General features: G+C 58.5%; 2 protein-coding genes and 1 long non-coding RNA gene across 10 annotated transcripts; 2 read left to right on the forward strand and 1 right to left on the reverse strand.

The window, feature by feature from the left end:
• The first annotated feature begins 95 nt into the window (after nt 1-95).
• Nucleotides 96-7,659, forward strand: CHRND (cholinergic receptor nicotinic delta subunit). Its single transcript, XM_077869244.1, has 12 exons — nt 96-189; nt 475-620; nt 1,056-1,100; nt 1,621-1,730; nt 1,837-1,992; nt 2,199-2,308; nt 3,260-3,460; nt 4,688-4,799; nt 4,924-5,038; nt 5,871-6,075; nt 6,167-6,285; nt 7,164-7,659. The coding sequence occupies exons 1-12, from the start codon at nt 138-140 to the stop codon at nt 7,344-7,346; spliced, it is 1,554 nt and encodes a 517-aa protein (XP_077725370.1). The 5' UTR covers nt 96-137; the 3' UTR covers nt 7,347-7,659.
• Nucleotides 7,660-12,303: 4,644 nt separating this feature from the next.
• On the forward strand, nt 12,304-17,880 carry CHRNG (cholinergic receptor nicotinic gamma subunit). Its single transcript, XM_077869253.1, has 12 exons — nt 12,304-12,358; nt 12,553-12,692; nt 12,953-12,997; nt 13,189-13,298; nt 13,831-13,986; nt 14,705-14,802; nt 15,113-15,313; nt 15,510-15,624; nt 15,837-15,951; nt 16,643-16,859; nt 17,053-17,186; nt 17,435-17,880. Exons 1-12 carry the CDS (start codon nt 12,304-12,306, stop codon nt 17,606-17,608), a joined length of 1,560 nt encoding a protein of 519 aa, XP_077725379.1. The 3' UTR covers nt 17,609-17,880.
• On the reverse strand, nt 14,450-19,737 carry LOC144296225 (uncharacterized). Of its 8 annotated transcripts, none has more exons than XR_013363390.1 (5): nt 19,399-19,737; nt 17,601-17,712; nt 16,039-16,322; nt 15,846-15,906; nt 14,451-15,324 (listed from the first exon to the last, which is right to left on the reverse strand). It is a non-coding gene; the product is annotated as an uncharacterized LOC144296225 (long non-coding RNA). The 8 variants fall into 8 exon arrangements; XR_013363386.1 differs by having other exon boundaries at nt 14,457-15,571; XR_013363387.1 differs by having other exon boundaries at nt 14,450-15,324; nt 15,846-16,322.
• Nucleotide 19,738: the final 1 nt, after the last annotated feature.

The following is a 19,738-nucleotide window of genomic DNA, read 5'->3' on the forward strand; positions in this document are numbered from 1 at the left end:
CAGATTGCGTTTCCGGATGCCTCCTCCCTTTGCACCCCCCCCCCCACCCTGCACCTGTCCCTTCTCCTACCCACCCACATTCCCCAGCCCTGTAGACTGGAGGGGCAGAAGCCACAAGACCCAGTCAGAGGGACAGGATGGAGGGGCCCGTGTTAACGTTGGGGCTGCTGGCTATACTGGTCGTGTGTGGTAAGAGTGGACATCACCCTGCCCTGAAGGGTCCCTCAGGACTCTCATCCAGGGCTCCCACTGCATGGTTCCCTCCTTAACCTCCTCCCTGGCACATCAGGCCCAACTCCCCACCCCCACTGCCATTTCCCCCTGGAGGGGCTGACCACCAAGCCCCCTTCCTGGGGAGTGGTTGGATCCCCCAGCGGAGCCCAGCCCGGTGGCCCAGCAGGATTTCAGGGCAGCTCCCTTCCTGGCCCCCACTCCCAGCACCTCGTCCCTGTCCCTATCCCTACCCCTCCCCAGGCAGCTGGGGTCTGAACGAGGAGGAGAGACTCATCCGCTACCTGTTTGAAGAGAAAGGTTACAACAAGGAGCTCCGGCCTGTGGCGCACAAGGAAGAGAGTGTGGAGGTCTCCCTGGCCCTCACGCTCTCCAACCTCATCTCCCTGGTGAGAGGCCCCTCGGTGGCTGGGCTGGGGGGCAGGAGGCCAGGGACAGCCTCCTGCAGGCCTGACTGTCTCCCGGACTGGGACGGACGTGGAGGGACCTGGGCGCCAGCCTGGTCTATGGTAGCTCCTCTCCCAGGGAAGCAGGCTCCAGCGCTCTGCACGCTCAATGCCGCCCTCAGTTTCTGATCCTCAGTTTCCTCAGTTTCTGATGCCTCTTCCCCTCCAGCCTCAGTTCTGGGGGGTGCCCCGCATTGGACCCATGACACACTGCTCCTTGGTCTGCCCACCCCTTCCTGACTGTGAGTGCTTGCTGCAGGAGTCAGGCCAACTGCCATGGTTTCCCCTGGGTGGCGGCCAGGCATAGGTGCCTGGTGAATGTGCGCAGGTGAAAGAACCATGTGGGCCCTGGGGGACAGGTGTCTTGTGTGATTACAGAAAGAAGTAGAAGAGACCCTGACCACTAACGTGTGGATTGAGCACGTAAGAATACCCCACTCAGGGCTGGGGGCGGGGAGGGGGGTGGGTAAGGGTGCAGGGCCCAGGCTCCCCTATGCTCCCTTTTGCTTGGGCATCTCCGGGAGGGGATCAGCCTGTCCTCCAGGAGGAGCTGGCTCCTACCGCAGGCCCAGCTGCCCTTCCCATCACCTTGTACGGCCACTAGCTCAGATAGAGACTTCTGGTAGATTGGGATTCTTCATCTATGGGAAAATTATCACAATATCCTGATTTTATTAAAAGACACTCTTCTGCCACCTGTCAGCAGTTCATAATACAGACGTACATTTTCTATGTCCACAGTGGAAATAGGCTCCCTTGGTTGTGCAGTGTACATTCTACACAACTGTGCATGACAGACCTGAGTCCTATCTCTGGACTCAGCTCCCTAAGCCTCTTTGTCACAGCTCCCAGACCCTTTCCAGTCTTTCCCCAGGGACGTGAGGAGGGTGGGGGGCTTGGGCAACGGCGGAGCCCACTGCTGACACACCTTTTGGGCTTCCAGGGCTGGACAGACAGCCGGCTGCAGTGGGACGCTAAAGACTTTGGAAACATCAGTGTCCTGCGCCTGCCGCCTGACATGCTGTGGCTCCCAGAGATTGTGCTGGAGAACAAGTTGAGCCGCAGGCCTCCCTGGCATCCCCTCCCCACTCTGCCTCCCCCACCCCTACCGGTTCCAAGCTGGCCGGCATTCACCGTGGCCCTTGTCCTTGTCCCTCAGCAATGACGGCTCCTTCCAGATTTCCTACTCCTGCAACGTGCTCATCTACCCCTCGGGCTACGTGTACTGGCTTCCGCCTGCCATCTTCTGCTCCTCCTGCCCCATCTCTGTCACCTACTTCCCCTTCGACTGGCAGAACTGCTCCCTCAAGTTCAGGTGCACCCACTTGTCCAGCCACCCCGCACCCCAGGGCCCACCACCAGGGGCTGGGGGAGGTGCAGAGAGGCCCCTGGTCTGTCCTGTTTAGAGCTTCCCTGTACCCGCCTGACCACGGACCTCCTCGGCTAGCCTTCCCCCCCTGCCCCCCCTCGGTGGCCGCAGCCCAGCACTGATGACCCCCCTCTACCCACTGCCCTCCCCAGTTCCCTCAAGTACACAGCCAAGGAGATCACCCTGAGTCTGAAGCAGGAGGAAGAAGAGGGCCGCTTCTATCCGGTGGAGTGGATCATCATCGACCCTGAGGGCTTCACAGGTGTCGGCAGGAGCCTCTGCGGATGGGCGAGGCGTGGGGGGGGGGGCTCAGACACACTCCCGTCCTGATGCACGCGTGCGCACACACACCTGGAACGTGGGCCTACAGGCACCCAGACGGGCAGAGAGACCCAGATGGGCACCCACAGAGAAGCACACGCGGACATACCTACCGACACAAATCTAGCACGTTGAAGGGAAAAGAAGTCCAAACGGAGGGGATTGTGTCCCAAAGGCAGAGACAGGTGCCAGCACCCCACCCCTTCCCCTGCCCAGGCCAAGAGATCCTCCCGGGTCTGGACAGGGTCCCTGGGGATGGTTGTAGCTGATCGATGAGAAGGGTAGTCAGACTTCTGTTCCCAGTAAGCCCAGGGGTGTGGTTGGGGCTTTAACAGGCATCCTAGTGTGTATGTCACCCCCTCCCAACGCCTCCACCCCTATCTGTGATCGGACTCAGATCTTCTATGCCCCCCCCACATGCCCCTGTCCATCGGAGGAGACTTACGTCACACTGGTCCCAAGGCTGTGACATCACAGCCGCGTGGAGGGGGAGGTGTTGGTCTCACTGCATCCTTATCTCTAAGACTTATTTGAACTATATGTGGCCTCAGCTTCTCTGTTTTAGAAGAAGAAGGAAAAAAAAAAAAAAACTCCCAGAAGAGAATTTCCCTCTTGCAGATTTCCCCAGGGAAAGACACCCACAAACAGAATCTGAGCTCTCCCCTGGGTGCCCTCTGGGTGCCCCTGTTTTAGAAGAAGAAGGAAAAAAAAAAAAAACTCCCAGAAGAGAATTTCCCTCTTGCAGATTTCCCCAGGGAGACACCCACAAACAGAATCTGAGCTCTCCCCTGGGTGCCCCCTCTGGCTGGCTCACTCCATCCGGCCCCCGCCCTGCCCCAAGGCCCCCCCAGCCCCCTGACCTGACACCAAGGCATCCTTCTGCCACCCTCAGAGAACGGGGAATGGGAGATAGTGCATCGGCCAGCCAGGATCAACGTGGACCCCAGCATCCCACTGGACAGTCCCGGCCACCAGGATGTGACCTTTTACCTCATCATCCGCCGCAAGCCCCTCTTCTATGTCATCAACATCCTGGTGCCCTGTGTGCTCATCTCCTTCATGATCAACCTGGTCTTCTACCTGCCGGCTGACAGTGAGCCTCAGAGCCTGTCCCAGCTCCTCGGCCACCTGGGGCAGCCCCTCCCTCTCCCCTGAGGGCGTCTGAGCATTGGCTTCCCCAGCCCTCTCCTCACTTCCTCCTGGGAGCCACAAGGGGGTCACCACGCCTGGGGCTCCCTGCCCAGGGTCCAGGCATGAGAGACATGTGGCCAGCCAAGTGGAGGGTTTTGTGACCCTGTCTACATCCCCAGGTGGACAGGGCCCTGGGGACGGGGGGTGGAGGATGTCTGTCCCTCTGGGATCCTGTTTCTGCTTCTCACAGTGGGGCTTCCCAAGGACCCAGGGAGAAGCACTAGACTGTCCCTCTGTCCTGGTCACCATGTGTGACCACGGGCCTGGCACACAGAAGGCCCTCCACTTTGAACCAGTGAGTGGGTGATGGCATGTCTAGGAAGATCTCTAGGAAGCCAGGTGTGGAGGCATGCAATCTATGCTCACCTGGTTCTAGAAGGCCATGTGTAACCTATGTTACTTGGTTTCACTATAGTTCCAGAATATTTACTACAAGCAAGATGTAGTGAGTCCCCGGGGACAAATGTGATCCGACCTCTGCTGCTGGCAGAGATTGTAGAAACCAGAGGACTAGGAGCACCGCCCCAGGGAGAGTAAAATGGGGGAAGCTTTCCTGGAGGAGGTGGTGCTTGAGCTGGAGATGGGTGGGGAGGCACTCTTCAGGTAGAAAAGGGCCCTGGGGCAGGGCTGTGGGCCTGTGACCACAGTGACCCCCGCACAGCAAGCTCAGGAGCTCGAGTGGGAAGAGCCAGACAATGCAGGTCGGGGTCTCTGAGGGGAGGACTAAGAGTTGGTGAGATATTGATGCTACGAAGATGCCCTGGAACTTTCCGTACAGGGGTGATTTTTGGAGGGTGGAGTGGCAGGGAGCTGGCTAACGGTGACAGCTGGTGATCATTGAGCACTTGTCCCGTACCGGGCAGCGTGATGAACATTTAACACTCACTCTCTCACTTGGTCCTCACAACATTTAGCAGTTGTGAAAACTGAGGCACAGAGAGGTCAGGCTGATTGCCTAAGGTCACCCAGCCAGTAAGTGGCAGAGCTAGGACTTGAACCCAGGTGCTCTGGCTCCATAGCCCATGATGTTAATCAGAGCACTGTGGCTTTGTGAACAGTGGTGCAAGGGGCGCAGGGGGAGCCCCTGGGCCCAAGGCCAGAGGTAGCAGCTAAGTCTGGCCTCCCCCAGGTGGCGAGAAGACCTCAATGGCCATCTCAGTGCTCCTGGCTCAATCCGTCTTCCTGCTGCTCATCTCCAAGCGGCTGCCCGCCACGTCCATGGCCATCCCCCTCATCGGCAAGTGAGTGACAGCCGTGCCACTCTGCGTCTCCCCCACCTCCCCCTGCCTCGCCCCACCCTGCCCTGCCACACCCCACTGTGCCCCGCCATGCCCCACGGGCTCCAGGCTGAGCGTGTGCCTACAGGTTCCTGCTCTTCGGCATGGTGCTGGTGACCATGGTCGTGGTGATCTGTGTCATCGTGCTCAACATCCACTTTCGCACACCCAGCACCCACGTGCTGTCTGAGGGGGTCAAGAAGGTGAGGGCTCTAGGCCAAAAGCTGGAGACTGTCCAGCTGTCCATCTACAGGAGGGCAGGGAGAGACCCTGCGTATCCTTGCACGGGGGAGTGCCACCCTGCATGACAAAAGTGCCCCGGGCTGCTGCCCACACCACGTGGATGACCCTCCCAACGCGCTGCTGCTTGAAAGGAGCCAGGCACAAATGAGCAGAAGCTGCACAGTTTCCTCTCTATGAAGTTCAAGGACAGGCAAAACCAGCCTTTAGTGATAGAAATCAAGACTGTGGTTACCCCGGGGGGTGGGTAGGAAGTGACCGGAGGAGGCACGAGGAGACCTTCGAGATAGTGTTTGAGATCTCATCTGGGGGGATGTTTACACAGTTGAATGCATCTGTAAAAATTCATCTAGCTCTACACTTAAGATCAGTTCATTTGACTGTTATGTTTGCTATACCTCAATTAAAAAGAAGGCGAGGAATGTGGGGACGGCGTGCCCAGGAGGGGGTGTCCTTGACTCTGGGCCACTGCAGGGCTGCTAGCAGTTCTGGGATGGCTGAGGGTGCTTTAGCAACTTGTTGGGTCATTAGCATAGAAGAGCGCTCAGCATTTGGGGGATTTTTCTTACTTGTTTGTTTTTCCGAGAATGAGTTCTGCTGTGTGCCGTGAGCTGAGCAATAGGGGAGAGTTGGAAGCAAACTAAGTGTCCCTCAGTAGGGGATCGGGGGAATCAGTGACAGCATCAGACTCAGGAGTACTTTGTGGAGCCAGGAACTTAGTCACAGCAGTTTTGACGCGTAAAGGTGACCCCATGTCTGTAAAATAGCCTCCTTGTGTCCCCCAACCTGCCGCAGCTCTTCCTGGAGACCCTGCCGGAACTCCTACACATGTCCCGCCCAGCAGAGGATGGGCCCAGCCCAGGGGCTCTCGTCCGGAGGAGCAGCTCCCTGGGCTACATCTCGAAGGCTGAGGAGTACTTCTTGCTCAAGTCCCGAAGTGACCTCATGTTTGAGAAGCAGTCCGAGCGGCACGGGCTGGCCCGGCGCCCCACCACTGCACGTGGGTCCCCCGGTGGCTTGGGAGTTTGGCCCATTCACGGGAGGTGGGCTGGGGGCAGGCCTCATGCCCGCCCCTGGCCCGGTGTCCGCAGGCCGGCCCCCCGCAGGCTCCGAGCAAGCCCAGCAGGAGCTCTTCAGTGAGCTGAAGCCAGCTGTGGATGGGGCCAACTTCATCGTCAACCACATGAAGGACCAGAACGATTACAACGAGGTGTGTAGCCACAGGGTCGCCGGGCACATAGGGTGTATCCCGTCGAAAGGCAGCTGGGTTCCCCTCGGAGACACACACCCACTTAGATGGAGTCCACTGTGGGTGCAGACTCCAGGGCCCCCCAGGAGGCAGAGCCCCTCGGGCAGGGCTCAGTGCCCAGGGCGCACACCCAGGCATAGCTGCAGGCCTACAGTTCCCTTAGGGGCCCTTCTGTCCCAGTGGTCAATCATTTCCTGTCCCTGCTCAACGTCAAGTCTGATACTCCAGACATAAGCAGACATTTATTTTCTTTTTAAGATTTTATTTATTTATTTGAGAGAGAGAGAGAGCACAGAGGAAGGGGGAGAGGGAGCAGCAGACTCTAGGCTGGGCAGAGAGCCCGTCGTGGGGCTCCATCCCAGGACCCCGAGATCATGACCTGAGCCAAAGGCAGGTGCTGAACCCACTGAGCCGCCCAGGCGCCCCCATAAGCAGACATGTAAAAGGCAGCCTTAGGTGATTGTTCAATGTGATACAACTTTTAAAACTTCTCTCTTGAGAAAGGGGAACTGTTTGCAGGTTCACATATGGGCTAGCACAGAGATGAGAGGCTGGGAGGGGGGACAAGGGAGGGGGACAGTTTACCCTCCTTAGACCCCTGAGAGAGACTCCGGGCCCCCCAGCTCTTCCTCAGGCCCTGGAGCCCTGCAGCAGGGTGAGGAGGGAGGCTGTGGCCCCGCTCTCGGTCTCCTGGATAGAGACCCTGGCTTCAGGGGGGGCCTGGGCCCTGCTTGAGGCAACCCCCACAGATCCACTAGGGCCATGCCTCTGTCATTGGGTGCCCAGCCTGGGGTGTGGGCCTTCCTCACTCCACTGTCTCTGTCTCCACCTGCCCCCAGGAGAAGGACTGTTGGAACCGAGTGGCCCGCACAGTGGACCGACTCTGCCTATTTGTGGTGACACCCATCATGGTGGTGGGCACGGCCTGGATCTTCCTGCAGGGCGCCTACAACCAGCCTCCACCTCAGCCCTTCCCCGGGGACCCCTTTTCCTACCACGAGCAGGACAAGCGCTTCATCTAGAATAGGCCTGCCCTGCCCCCCTGGCCCAGCTCCCAGACAGCTGCGGGTGGGGCCTCTGGCCTGGAAGGGATGAGCAGGTGGGGGGGTAGTTGTGTGGACAGGGGTGTCTGAGGGAGGACAAGTCCTTCCTGGGGCGGCCAGCATCTGGCCCTGAGGCTTGAGTCCAGCTGATCCTGCAAGGCTGAGGCAGGAAGAGCTGGGCTTTCCTGAGATTAAGAGAGGAAGGGAGAAACCCCACTCCTCAACCGCAGATCCTCTGCAGCTAAAGACAGGAGCCATCAAGCAGGTCTGAGAGTGGACATCGGCTGGTGAGGGGAGGGGCTGAACAATTTGGGGGGAAAAGGGGGCTGGCTCAGGGGACCAGGGAGGAGCCACTCAGGCTGGCCTTTTAAGACCCCTCTGTGATGAGTCAGAAAGGCAGAGGCCTCTTGCCTCCCCTCCCCGAGGTGGGGGTAGAGCAGTGGGATCCTGTGCCTTCACTTTCCTGTTCCTCCAGCCACCCTCCTCTCCACAACCCCTCACCCTTGGGCTTCTAGGGTCCCCCCTGGGGCTGATGTGGGGATACCTCCCTCTCTAGGCCTCTTAAGGAAAGAGGCTTCCAGCAGGGGTGGGAGCGCCAGGGTTGCAAAATGGCCTTCCCCAGCCTTTTCTGCCATGGTGACTCTGTCTGGGTCCCTCGGGGAAACTGAGGATGGGTGGAAGTGTCAGGGTCAACACCCACAAAGACTAAAGGTCAGCTTGTCAACCTCAGGTCACACACACAATCCTAGAGCTCCAGAACTCAGCCCTCCCCAAGGAGTGTCCCCTCTTGGGCTTCTATTCTCCTTCCCAAAGTAGGGTTTCCATATGATATTTGGGACATACTCTTACTAAGAAAAATTATTCATTGTTTATCCAAAATTCCAACTTAACTGGGTATCCTGTTTTGTTTCATTCTGGGGGGAGGTGGCAGAGAAAGATCTTAAGCAGGCTCCATGCCCAGCACAGAGCCCAATGGGAGCTCAAACTCACAACCCTGAGATCATGACCTGAGCTGAAATCAAGAGTCAGATGCTCAACCGAGTCATCCAGGCGCCTTGTATTTTTATTTGCTAAATTTGGCAACTCTATCCCAAAGGGAGCCCCCGACCATCCCATCCCAAGAGCCAAAGGCTGAGGCTACAGATGCTGGGAGACATGGTTGCCTACCTCCAAGATGGCCCCAGTGATCCCCACCCCCTGGTATTCACACCCTGTGCAGCCCCCTCCCTCACTGCACCAGGCTTGGTCTGTGTGACCAACAGAATGAGGCAGAAGTGATGGTGTGCCACTTCTGAGACTAGGCTCTAAAAGACAGTGCGGCACCCCCCTGGCTCCTGCTCCATTGCTCTTGCTTTCAGCTGGATCTCTCACTTTGGGGAAGCCAGCTGGCACGGAGAGCTGTCCTCTGGAGAGGCCCACCTGGCAAGGATCGGAGGCCCTCTGCCTGCAGCCCCACGAGTGACCTTGGAAGCAGATCCTCCAGCCCCGGTGGGGCCTTCAGATGAGACCACAACCCTGCTCAGCATCTTGGGCACAGCCCCATGAGTTCCTGGCCAGAGCCACCCAGCTAAGCTGCTCCTGGATTCCTGATCCTCAGAAACTGTGTGGGATAGTATATGTTTGCTGCTTTAATAGACAAAATTTTGGGGTGCTTTGTTACACCAGAGGGCCATCTGGGACAAGCCAGTCTCATGTCTTAGGTTTAGTTTTCTTATCAACAAAATGTGTGTGTAAGTCCCATTTGTGAGGTGTTGTGAAAATCGAATTTGCTAGTAGGCATAAAGGTCCTTACATGTGTCCTACAAATTTAAGGGGTGGTTATGGTTTTTTTAAAAAAAGATTTTATTTATTTATTCCTGAGAGACAGAGAGAGAGGCAGAGACAGAGGGAGAAGCAGGCTCCCCTCGGGGAGCCTGATGCAGGACTCCATCCCAGGACCCTGGGATCACGACCTGAGCCAGAGGCAGATGCCCAACCACTGAGCCACCCAGGTGCCCCAAGGGATGGTTATTTAACTCATTCCTCAGTTGTGGGACTAGGTCACAGGGGATGAGCCTGTGGTCTCACATGTCTGAGGCTGGCAGGGGGTCTGAGGGCAGATGGGAGCAAGCACAGGGGACCCAATTATTCTCCTCCTTGACACACACAGTTAAGATCTTATCTTCACAGCTCAACCCATTTCCCTCTGAGGTAGCTGGTGACCTCGTTAGCTCAGGTATACAAAAGGTGAGATTTTGGGTCTTTCAATGGAAATGAACAAAAGACAGACCTCTTAACTGCAAAACCGACCCATTACTTCTGACTTCCAATATGAACTGTGCGCAGATTCGAGGTACACATCTTTAATTTTTTTCCCTCCAAATAGGAGGAGTAGCTCAGACTTACACCTACCAGATGAGCCAGGAGTCTGGGGCTTCCCTAGGATCATCCTCCATGAGAGGGTCCCCATCTCAAGCACCAACAGAGGCCCTGAAACAGATCCCTCAGCCACTGTCCTTGCTTCTCTCTGCCACACGATGGCACTGTTGGCAACTGCCAGGTGAATCCTCTGGCGTCCAGCCCTGCTCAGTGGCAGTGGCATGGAACCTTCCAGAGAAGACAACCACAAAATGCCATACCCGATCAAGAGTGCCCCGTGCAAGGTTCCCAGGGTCACAACGGGACCCTCAACAGCACCCATTCCTCCAGCAGTGCAACCCCAGGGGGCTGTCAGCACTGGTCCCCTCTCTGGGTGACACAGATTCTCCCCAGGAAGTCACAGTCACAAGGAGCCAGCTTCCTGTGGAACCACAGAGTGCCCCTACCTACACAGTCTCCCCAGGCCATCAGGGCTACTCACCCTCCTTCAAACAGTGATGAATCCGTTAGGGATGCACTGGGCTGCAAGGAACAGAAACCCAAAGAACCGTGGTTCAAACAAATAAGGCTCCCTCTTTGTTGCATAATAAGATCAGGAGGCAGTGGTTGCACCATTGGCTCAGCTGCCCCACAAAGCTATTAGCCCCCCAGGCCTTGTGCTCTCTGCCCAGCCCTCCCTCCTTAGCATGTTGGCTTTGTCCTCATGCCTGTCGCTCCAGGTTGCAAGCTGACCGCCACAGATCCGCAGTTCACATCTGTGTTTAAAGCAGGAAAGGAGGCGGCGGCCACTTTTAGCCCCTTAATCAGAAAGCAAAGGCTCTCTCCAGAAGCCTTCCAGCTGACTTCTGTGGACATCCCACCAGTCAAGATGTTTTTACATGGCCACCCCTCTCTACAAGGGAGCCTGGGACATGAGCACTCCACTTTTCCAGCCTCTGGAAGACAAAGTGGCAAAGGGGGACTATCAGACACACCGCACCTGCCCCTTTAGCCCCTCCAGGGCAGCACCACTCTCCTCAGGTGACCCACCGTCCTGAGAACCCCAAGGAGACTTCGCCTCTTCTCCCACAGCAGGAGAGAAGGAGAAAAGACAGGAGCTGAAATCTCTTCATACGTAGGGAAGTGGTATAATTCGTATCAGAGGGACGTCAATCTCCACCATCGCCCTTTCCCCTCCTGGACACTTGTAGAGAAGGGGAAGGAGAGTCAGAAATGTTGGAGCATCAGCCAGACCACCACTGACCAGGGCGGTGGGGTTGAGGGTGAACAGGTGGTCCGTTATTTAGCAGGTGCCATTAGTGGTCTTGGCAGGGACTCCAGAGGGGGAGAGGTGCTGCTCTGGGGAGCACCAAGGGGCAGGCTGGGGAAAAGGGGCAGCTGGCTTTACAAACCCAGGGAAAGGGCACCATACTACTCAAGATCGAGGTTTGGGGGTGAGATCAAGGCTTGGGGGTGGGGCCCAGAGCAGGATGACCGGGAAAGGCAGGTGCCACAACTACTGTCCTCCTGACCCCAAAGTCCTTGTGAGGACAGACAGGAGGGATGACTTGCAGCTGTGGAGGACAAAAGACAGGTGAGCCCATGGCCACAGCTGGCAGCAGGGCCCTCAGCTCCTAGACCCGCCTCAGCCCTACCCTTCCCCTGACTTCAAACTACAAACTGGATGGAGCATGTTTTCTGGCCCAGGTGGGTCCCCTCACCTGACTCTCTGGGGTCACAACCTTGATCTTGTCCGCCTGCCCTACTGAACTGTGACCTCCTGTGAGCCACCCAGGCTCAGCCCGGCTTCCCTTGCAGTCCCCCTTGCTGCCCGCCTGGCCTGCTGCCTGCCACATGTGAGGGACTCCCTAAGTTTATGGATAAACTTAAGAAATATGGAGGCCACACAAAGGACCCCCTATCCAGGGGTTGTTCTGTTCCCAAGAGCCCCAAGTCACAGATCTTCCTCAACTCTCCTTTCAAAGCTTACCAGGCCCATGTCCCGTGTCTCAGAGCCTGGGTGGGCCCTAACTATCCCCCTAATTTGCATTAAGGTATCAGGACCTGGGCAACATAGTACATCTCTCTCCTAGGCTTTACCTCCAGTGTCTGGGCCCAGTGCACCACCCATGTTAGGCTGGTAGGACAGGTTTGGGGTCCTCCATCATATCACAGAGAAACTTGGGTACAGAACATGCCTCCATACCTCCTCAAATCCTGACCCGCTGGAGGAACAGAGGAGGGAGCCCAGTTCTGGGCCCTTCCTCACACTCTGCTCCCTCCCATGTCTGCCTATCCCTGCTTGTGTCTTCAGGAACATAGGCTGGGACTGCAGACTCAGACAGAGGGGATGGAGGCTGGGCTGTCTCTATTGGGGCAGATAGGCCCCCTCTGTCCCCTCCCCAGCCCAGGTAACCTGAGCCTGGCATTTTGTCCATCTTGGAACAGCTGACAGTGCTGTGGTCGGACAGCTGGTGGGGCTGGGCTGGCCTGGCTGGGGTGGGAGCATGGGCTGTTATATGAGATCCAGAGTCGACAGCTCTCTACCCTGAGCTGGGGAGCGGTTGTCCCACCCGTCACTGTAGAGGGCTGTGGCACCATGCTCTGGGGCCAGGGGCTGCTGCTCCTCCCACCGCTGCTGGCCGTCTACCTGGGTGCGGACTCAGGGGGTCAGGAGCCTGGGGGGCCTGGAGTAGAGGTCCCAGGCCTCAGGGGACAGAGGGTCTGGAGGCTTTTGAAGCCTTCCCCCACCCCCAGCACCCTAATTCTCCATATCACACCCTCCTGCGGCCTCCCCCTCTTTCTGCCCCAAGGCCCCTGTGGCCAGGCTCACTGCTGGCTGTTGCAGGAGCTGAGGCCCGGAACCAGGAGGAGCGGCTGCTCGCAGACCTGATGCACAACTACAATCCCCACCTGAGGCCCGCTGAGCACGATTCGGATGTGGTCAATGTCAGCCTGAAACTCACCCTCACCAACCTCATCTCCCTGGTAAGCCACAGGCCTGTGGGACAGTGGGGGACACAGAGGCCCAGTGTACCGGGCCCCTGGGACCTGCTGGGGAGAAGAAGGGGCTGGCTCTAGCAGCCAGGCCAGGGCAGGGGGGGAGGAAGGACTCCACAGAGAGGAGGCTGGAGATCTGGAAAGCTCCCAAGAGGCTGGAGTCCTGGAGTACCCAACAGGGGTCTATAGGGACTAACATCCAGAGAGTACAAGTAACGGGAGCTTAGCCCTCTGTAATGCACCCCCAGAATGAGCGAGAGGAGGCACTCACCACCAATGTCTGGATAGAGATGGTAAGAGGCCACCTTGCAGTGCTTTCCTGTCTGGGCTCCCACCCTGGGGTCCCAAGGCCCTTAGAGCTGCTTGCCTTCCCCCGCCCCCTCCCTGCCTCTTCTGGCCCACCTGGGCTCAGCTCCTGTTTCTGGGGGTGGGGGTGGGGCATCCCAGAGGAGAGCAGGGCCTGGCAACCCCACTCCCCCTGCAGCAGTGGTGCGATTATCGCCTGCGCTGGGACCCGCAAGACTACGAAGGCCTGTGGGTGCTAAGGGTGCCGTCCACCATGGTGTGGCGGCCAGACGTCGTGCTGGAGAACAAGTGAGGAGGGGTGCCAAAAGGACACAAGTGCAGGCCCCAGCAGGACAAGGGGGCTCTGGGGAAAAGGGACAAGTGGACAGAAGGTGCAGACGGGGGAACACTGGTTGGAGCAGGTGCTGCTGAGGGTGGGGCCGGGTGGGCAGACCTGCCTCTGGAGGCCTGGCTCCTCCTCCTCCTCCTCCTGTCACCTGTCATCTGGTGGGCTCCCTCCCTCTGACCTGGGGATGAGGGCAGCTCCCACAGAAGCTGTCAGGAGTCAGTAGGCATGAAGTGCTGCCGTCGTGGCGCTGGCACTTTGCGAGAGCTGAAGAGATGTTAGTACCATTAGGACCAGGCCCTGGTGACGAGGGGGTGGGGTGGAGGAAGTCTGGGGGCGATGCAGGTGGGGAGTAGTGGACCCTGTGGCCGCAAAGGGCTTGGGTCCCCGGTCCCCATCCACGCAGGGCAAGGGCTAGCCTAGGGTGTGGGACTGGGGCGAGCCGGGGCTGCCGGGGACGTGAGCCCCCAGCCTCGGGGCCTGGCCTGTGCGCAGCGTGGACGGCGTGTTCGAGGTGGCCCTCTACTGCAACGTGCTCGTGTCTCCTGATGGATGTGTCTACTGGCTGCCACCTGCCATCTTCCGCTCCTCCTGCCCGGTCTCTGTCACCTACTTCCCCTTCGACTGGCAGAACTGCTCCCTCGTCTTCCAGTGAGGCCATTTATTGGGGGGGGGGGGGCGGAGGGGGGAGGATTTAGAGAGATGCCCCAGGAGGAGCCTGGCTGGGTGGCGGACGCGAGGCTTCTCACCAAGGGCCAGGCCTCATCTCTTGGGAGCCTCTCTGCCCATCTCACACCCAGACACCCACATCCCTCCCTGCTAAGTCACAGTCCCCTGGCTCAGCCTCCTTCCCTGCCTCAGTTTCCCTGCCTGTGACCCAAGGGAGTAATTCATGACCAAGGCGGCTGGGCAAGAAGGCACACGCATGCCCGCGATGTACATGCATGCCCACACGAGTGCCACCCACACCCCATGGAGAGGTAGAGGCTGTCTCAGTCTTCTCATCCAGAAATGGGGGAAAGGAGGTCTTTCCCATAATTTAGAGGAGCAGTCTTTTTTACAAGGAGACCCTACAGGGAGACCCTCCTTAACAAACAGACCAGACAGGGACAGACCATCAGTCCCTCCTGCCCCGGAGGCAGCAGAGGGGAGGAACACAGTGGACTGAGCTCCAGCCTCCCAGCCCTTCCACGAAGACTCCTCTGACCCCCATCCCGCCCTTACACCATCTCCCGGCCAGGTTCTGTGGAGAACTCAGGAATTCTGAGTTTTGCACTCTTTGAGGCAATACTGCCCTCAGTTGCCCTCAGATGACCCTCCGTGTGACCTCAGAGATGGATCTACACACACTTCCCTCCCCATCGCCCAGGTCCCAGACCTACAGCACCAATGAGATCAATCTGCAGCTCAGCCAGGAAGATGGTCAGACCATCGAGTGGATTTTCATCGACCCCGAGGCCTTCACAGGTATCCTCTTCCCAGGACCCCTGCTGGACCTGGCCCCCAGGGCACGGCCAGACTAAGATCATACCCCACCCCCCCATGTCACTCAAGGTGAGCACTACGGTAAATCATTAAAAAGTGTATTTTTAAGGGCCCAGCAAAGTTCTCACTTCCCCACGATAATGTCTCCAGTTTGGGTGGGAGGGGGTCAGGCATCCAGTCTCCCCCGATGGCGCTCTGGGCGCATGCTGGCCGCCCCGTAGCTAGGTCGCCGGGGCCGTGGGGATCCGCCCGGCCTGCCCTCCCTGTGCCCACCCTGGCCTGCTGCCCGCAGAGAACGGGGAGTGGGCCATCCGGCACCGGCCCGCCAAGATGCTGCTGGACGTGGCCGCGCCGGCCGAGGAGGCGGGCCACCAGAAGGTGGTCTTCTACGTGCTCATCCAGCGCAAGCCCCTCTTCTATGTCATCAACATCATCGCGCCCTGTGTGCTCATCTCCTCGGTCGCCATCCTCATCTACTTCCTTCCTGCCAAGGGTAGCTGTAGCCTGGGGGAGGGGGGCCATGGCCCCAGCTGGCAGCTCGGGGACCAGTGGGGAGGGACGGCGTTGGGGCATCACACACGAGACCACCTGTCCCGGGGACCAGGGGCACTGGGCTCCTTGTGGGGCAGGGGAGGTCCCCATGGCAGGGAACTTGAGATCTGCTCTGAAGGCCTCTTGGTTATGGGCAGCGGGTGGCCAAAAGTGTACTGTCGCCATCAACGTGCTCCTGGCCCAGACTGTCTTCCTCTTCCTTGTGGCCAAGAAGGTGCCCGAGACCTCCCAGGCAGTGCCACTTATCAGCAAGTAAGGCTGGCCCTCGTGCCTTCCCCCCGCCTCCTTCCCTCCATTCCCTGGAACTCGGGGCACTACCCTCCTGCCACTCCCACCTCACCTGTCCGCGGTGCCAACCCCTCACCCAGCTGAATCTGGGGGAGTCAGCTGCTAAGGGTGGGGGTGCATCTGGAGATGAGGTGCCAAAGGGCCAGCCCCACCTCCTGCCTACCCAACCCCGGCAGGTACCTCACCTTCCTCCTGGCGGTGACCATCCTCATTGTTGTGAATGCCGTGGTCGTGCTCAACGTGTCCCTGCGGTCCCCCCACACACACTCCATGGCTCATGGGGTCCGAAAGGCAAGGCCTCTCCCTGCCCATTCCAGCATCCTCCTGTCCACCCCTTCCCCTTCTCTACTCCCCTGCCACGTTCAGCAGCACACCTACCCTGTATCTTGAAGCATGTGCCCAAATGGATTAATAATGACACCGAGTGCTTACTATGTGGCAGGTGTATTATGCACACTAACGACTGGATCTTCATAAACTCCTCTGAGGTGGGTGTTAGTACCATCTCCAGTCGGCCAGTGAGGAAGCTGAGGCACAGAGAGATTGATTCACTCACCCAAGGTCGCACGGCTAGGAAGCAGAAGCAAGGTGCTGCCCAGGCAGTCTGGCGCCAGGGCCTGTGTGATCTGCAGCCCACCCGTAGCAGTCGGCTGGGACCCTTGCTGCAAATGCAGATTCTCAGGCCCACCTCAGGCATTGTGGGCCAGAACTGCCGGGGTGGGGCCCGGGAACCTGTGTAGTGAGCGCCCTGGTGATTCTGATGTGCACACAGATGTGAGGACCTAGGCTCACGTCTGGCGCAGAACAGTCCAGCTGTACTGGGGTCAAGCCACTGACCCTAATGTGCTTGCTGCCCCTGAGCCCCTGGTGGCTCAAGCCCTCCGTGCCAACCTTCACCTTCTGCTCTGAAGCCTAGCCTGGCTGCCCACATGCCCAGGTCTGCTGCTACTAAGCTAAGCCCACCAGAAACCCCTCTCTCCAGGTGTTCCTACGGCTCTTGCCTCAGCTGTTGCGGATGCATGTTCGCCCACCAGCCCCAGCAGCTGTGCGAGACACCCGGTGCCAGCTACAGAACGGCTCCTCCTTGGGATGGCCAATCACAGCTGGGGAGGACATTGCTCTCTGCCTGCCTCGCAGTGAACTTCTATTCCGGCAGCGGCAGCGCAATGGGCTGGTGAGGGCAGCGCTGGAGAAGCTAGGTGAGGCAGAGGGTATGACACTGGGGACCCTCCTCCCCAGGGACTCCAAACGGGCAGGCCTGTCGGCCAAAGCACCAGGGACGGCAGATGAGCATCCAGGTTGAGGAGAGAGAAGCTAGGCCGCTCAGGAGAGACTAACTTCTCAGACTACTTCTTCTCCACTCTATCCCCAAACCTTACCCTCTCTCACCAGAGAAAGGCCCGGAGCCAGGGCAGAGCCAGGAGCTGTGTGGCAGCCTGAAGCAGGCTGCCCCGGCCATCCAGGCCTGTGTGGAAGCCTGCAACCTGATTGCCCTCGCCCGGCACCAGCAAAGTCACTTTGACAGCGTAAGGGGGATTGAGTACCCAGGGAGGGACTTGGACCTGGGACGGGGGCCAAGATGAGTAGGGTGGCCATGGTTGGGCAATGGGATGGACCAGGGGACTATGGCAGAAGCCAGGTTAAAGTCTGGAAGGAGATGAGAAGGACCGAAGGACACGAAGAGAGGCCTGCTGGATGACCAAGGATGGCACAGTGACCCAGGTCAGGCTTGGTGTCACTGCTGGCCATCCCACACCCTGCCTCCCACCCTCAGGGTAGCGAGGAGTGGTTCTTGGTGGGACGCGTGTTGGACCGTGTCTGCTTCTTGGCCATGCTCTCGCTTTTTGTCTGTGGCACCGCTGGCATCTTCCTCATGGCCCACTACAACCAGGTGCCCGCTCTGCCATTCCCTGGAGACCCCCGCTCCTACCTGCCCTCACCTGACTGAGCCGACCAACTGCTGAGAGCCATGTGGAGTCTTATCAGCTGTGTTCTTCAGTGGCTGGGGTCATAAGTGTGCTCTTTGGGAAGTGGCCTTCAGGACCACCAGGCCTGAGAAATAAAGCATGGGAAATAAAGAGACCAAGCTGGAGTCCTTGAGTGGTTGAGAATGGCTGTGGGCAGGGTGCACTGTTGGAATCAGCATCCACATGGCTCTGGCTAGCTAGTCCTGGCAATCCCCTCACCTCAGCAAGACGTTAGCAACTCCTGTCATTTCTGAAGCCCTAAGGACTCTGTCTTGTATGACGTCCCCAACTAGGCAAGGTCCCATCCCTCCAGGACTGGGCCTCCCTACCTTTGTACGAGTCCCTCCCCACAGGCTCCCAGAGGAGAGAGGTCAAGAGAGATGTGAAGAATAGCAGGCAATGTTCTCTTGAAAGAAGGGCAGCAGCCCACGCCAGCTGGTATGTCCCTTTTCTACTTTCTGGGTGCTATAAGCATCCAAGACTCTGCTGCACAAGTGACCTTTCCATTCATATGCATTTTTTTTTTGGTCATTGATCACAGAAGAGTTACTCATGTCATCAGGGACAAGCAAGGGTCACTATTTCCCCACGTTTCATTTGGGCAGATTGGGGCTCCAAGTGAGAGGGGGCTTCCCAGAACACTGATGGCTAGGGCAGCCATCATGAGAGCCTGTGTCTCTCATGAATAAATATTTTAAAATCTTTTTTAAGATTTTATTTACTTATTCATGAGAGACACAGAGAGAAAGAGAGAGGCAGAGACACAGGCAGGCTCCACGCAGGGAGCCCGGCGTGGGACTCGATCCCAGGTCTCCAGGATCACACCCCAGGCTGCAGGCGGTGCCAAACCGCTGCGCCACTGGGGCTGAATCTAAATATTTAAAATCTTAAAAAAAAAAAAAAAAAAAAAAAGAACACTGGTGGTTAAATAAAGTTTGGAATGCAGAATTCCCAACCCAATTTTAGACACTCCCAAGAAAGATTCGGTGGCCTGGAAAACAGACCCCTCTTCCTTCTCTTCTCAAAGGGCGGCGGAGCATTTGCACTGGTCTCAAAGGATGCTTAAGACAAGGAGGAGCTGGGCAGAGAGGCTGGGAGGTGATGGGCTGGGCTTTCCCTTCCGGCAGGAGATTCTGGATCCACTTAGAAAACAAGATGCCCAGCTGAGGTCTTCCTGGCGGGAGAGGCAAGGCCCGGCTTTGAGAATACAGCTGGGGCCCGAGTTCTGTTGGTGAGGAGAGAACCCGAGCAGGTCATTTGTGCCCTCTGAGCCTCTGTTTCTTCATCTGCAAATATGGGTTCGGATTTCCGCTTCCTACCTATCCACCCCCATCAGAGGATCAAAGGTGCGGGTGACAGTGAATCAAAAATGTGCATAAGGGGCAGTCCCGGTGGCGTGCGCCTGCAGCCCCGGGTGTGATCCTGGAGACCCGGGATCGAGTCCCACGTCGGGCTCCCTGCGTGGAGCCTGCTTCTCCCTCTGCCTGTGTCTCTGCCCCCCTCTCTCTGAACAAATAAATAAGTCTTTAAAAAAAATGTGCCTAAGACCTGACAATGGGACATCGTGGGGGCGGGAGGGCTGGTAATAACCGCCTTCCCCAAGCACAGGGGTGCTGGCTTGGGGGCTCCACCAGCAGCAGGTTCGCGTCCTTAACTCCCGTGCGCGCCGCCCCTGTGTCCCCGGAGCAGAGGCTTCGGATCCGGGAGGCGCTCGCTCCGAGCCTGGCGGGCCCATCTGGGGTTCCGGTGAGCTTCGCACTAACTGTGTCACCTGGCGTCGGTCTCTCCACATCTCCGACCGCCTCGGGGGGCGCGATGAGCTCCTTCGCTCCCCCGCACAGGTCAGCAAGACGGAAGACTCCGCGCGGGCGGCTGCGTCCGGCGCCGGACACCGGCGGTCCCGTTCTAGCCACACGGCGACCCGAAGGGGCGTGGCCGGGACCCAGGAGGAAACAGCCTCCGGCAGGTGAGGAGCGAGTCCAGGACGGTGCAGCCGCCCCCCGGGGGGTGGGGGTGTGGAGTCGGGGCGCCCCCTCGGACGCGCGGCGGGGACCCAGGCAGCCTCCGCGCAGCCTCCGCGCAGCCGCCCGGGGCCGGCGTCCCGGGATACC

The sequence above is a fragment of the Canis aureus genome, chromosome 24 (genome assembly GCF_053574225.1).
Source record: "Canis aureus isolate CA01 chromosome 24, VMU_Caureus_v.1.0, whole genome shotgun sequence".
Lineage (NCBI taxonomy): Eukaryota > Metazoa > Chordata > Mammalia > Carnivora > Canidae > Canis > Canis aureus.

Coding starts and splice junctions, on each gene's coding strand:
- CHRND (XM_077869244.1), top strand. CDS start 138: ATGGAGGGGCCCGTGTTAACGTTGGGGCTGCTGGCTATACTGGTCGTG. Junction 3,461..4,687: donor CTTCTACCTGCCGGCTGACA/GTGAGCCTCAGA, acceptor GGCCTCCCCCAG/GTGGCGAGAAGACCTCAATG. Junction 6,286..7,163: donor ACCAGAACGATTACAACGAG/GTGTGTAGCCAC, acceptor ACCTGCCCCCAG/GAGAAGGACTGTTGGAACCG.
- CHRNG (XM_077869253.1), top strand. CDS start 12,304: ATGCTCTGGGGCCAGGGGCTGCTGCTCCTCCCACCGCTGCTGGCCGTC. Junction 13,299..13,830: donor GACGTCGTGCTGGAGAACAA/GTGAGGAGGGGT, acceptor GCCTGTGCGCAG/CGTGGACGGCGTGTTCGAGG. Junction 15,314..15,509: donor CTACTTCCTTCCTGCCAAGG/GTAGCTGTAGCC, acceptor GGTTATGGGCAG/CGGGTGGCCAAAAGTGTACT.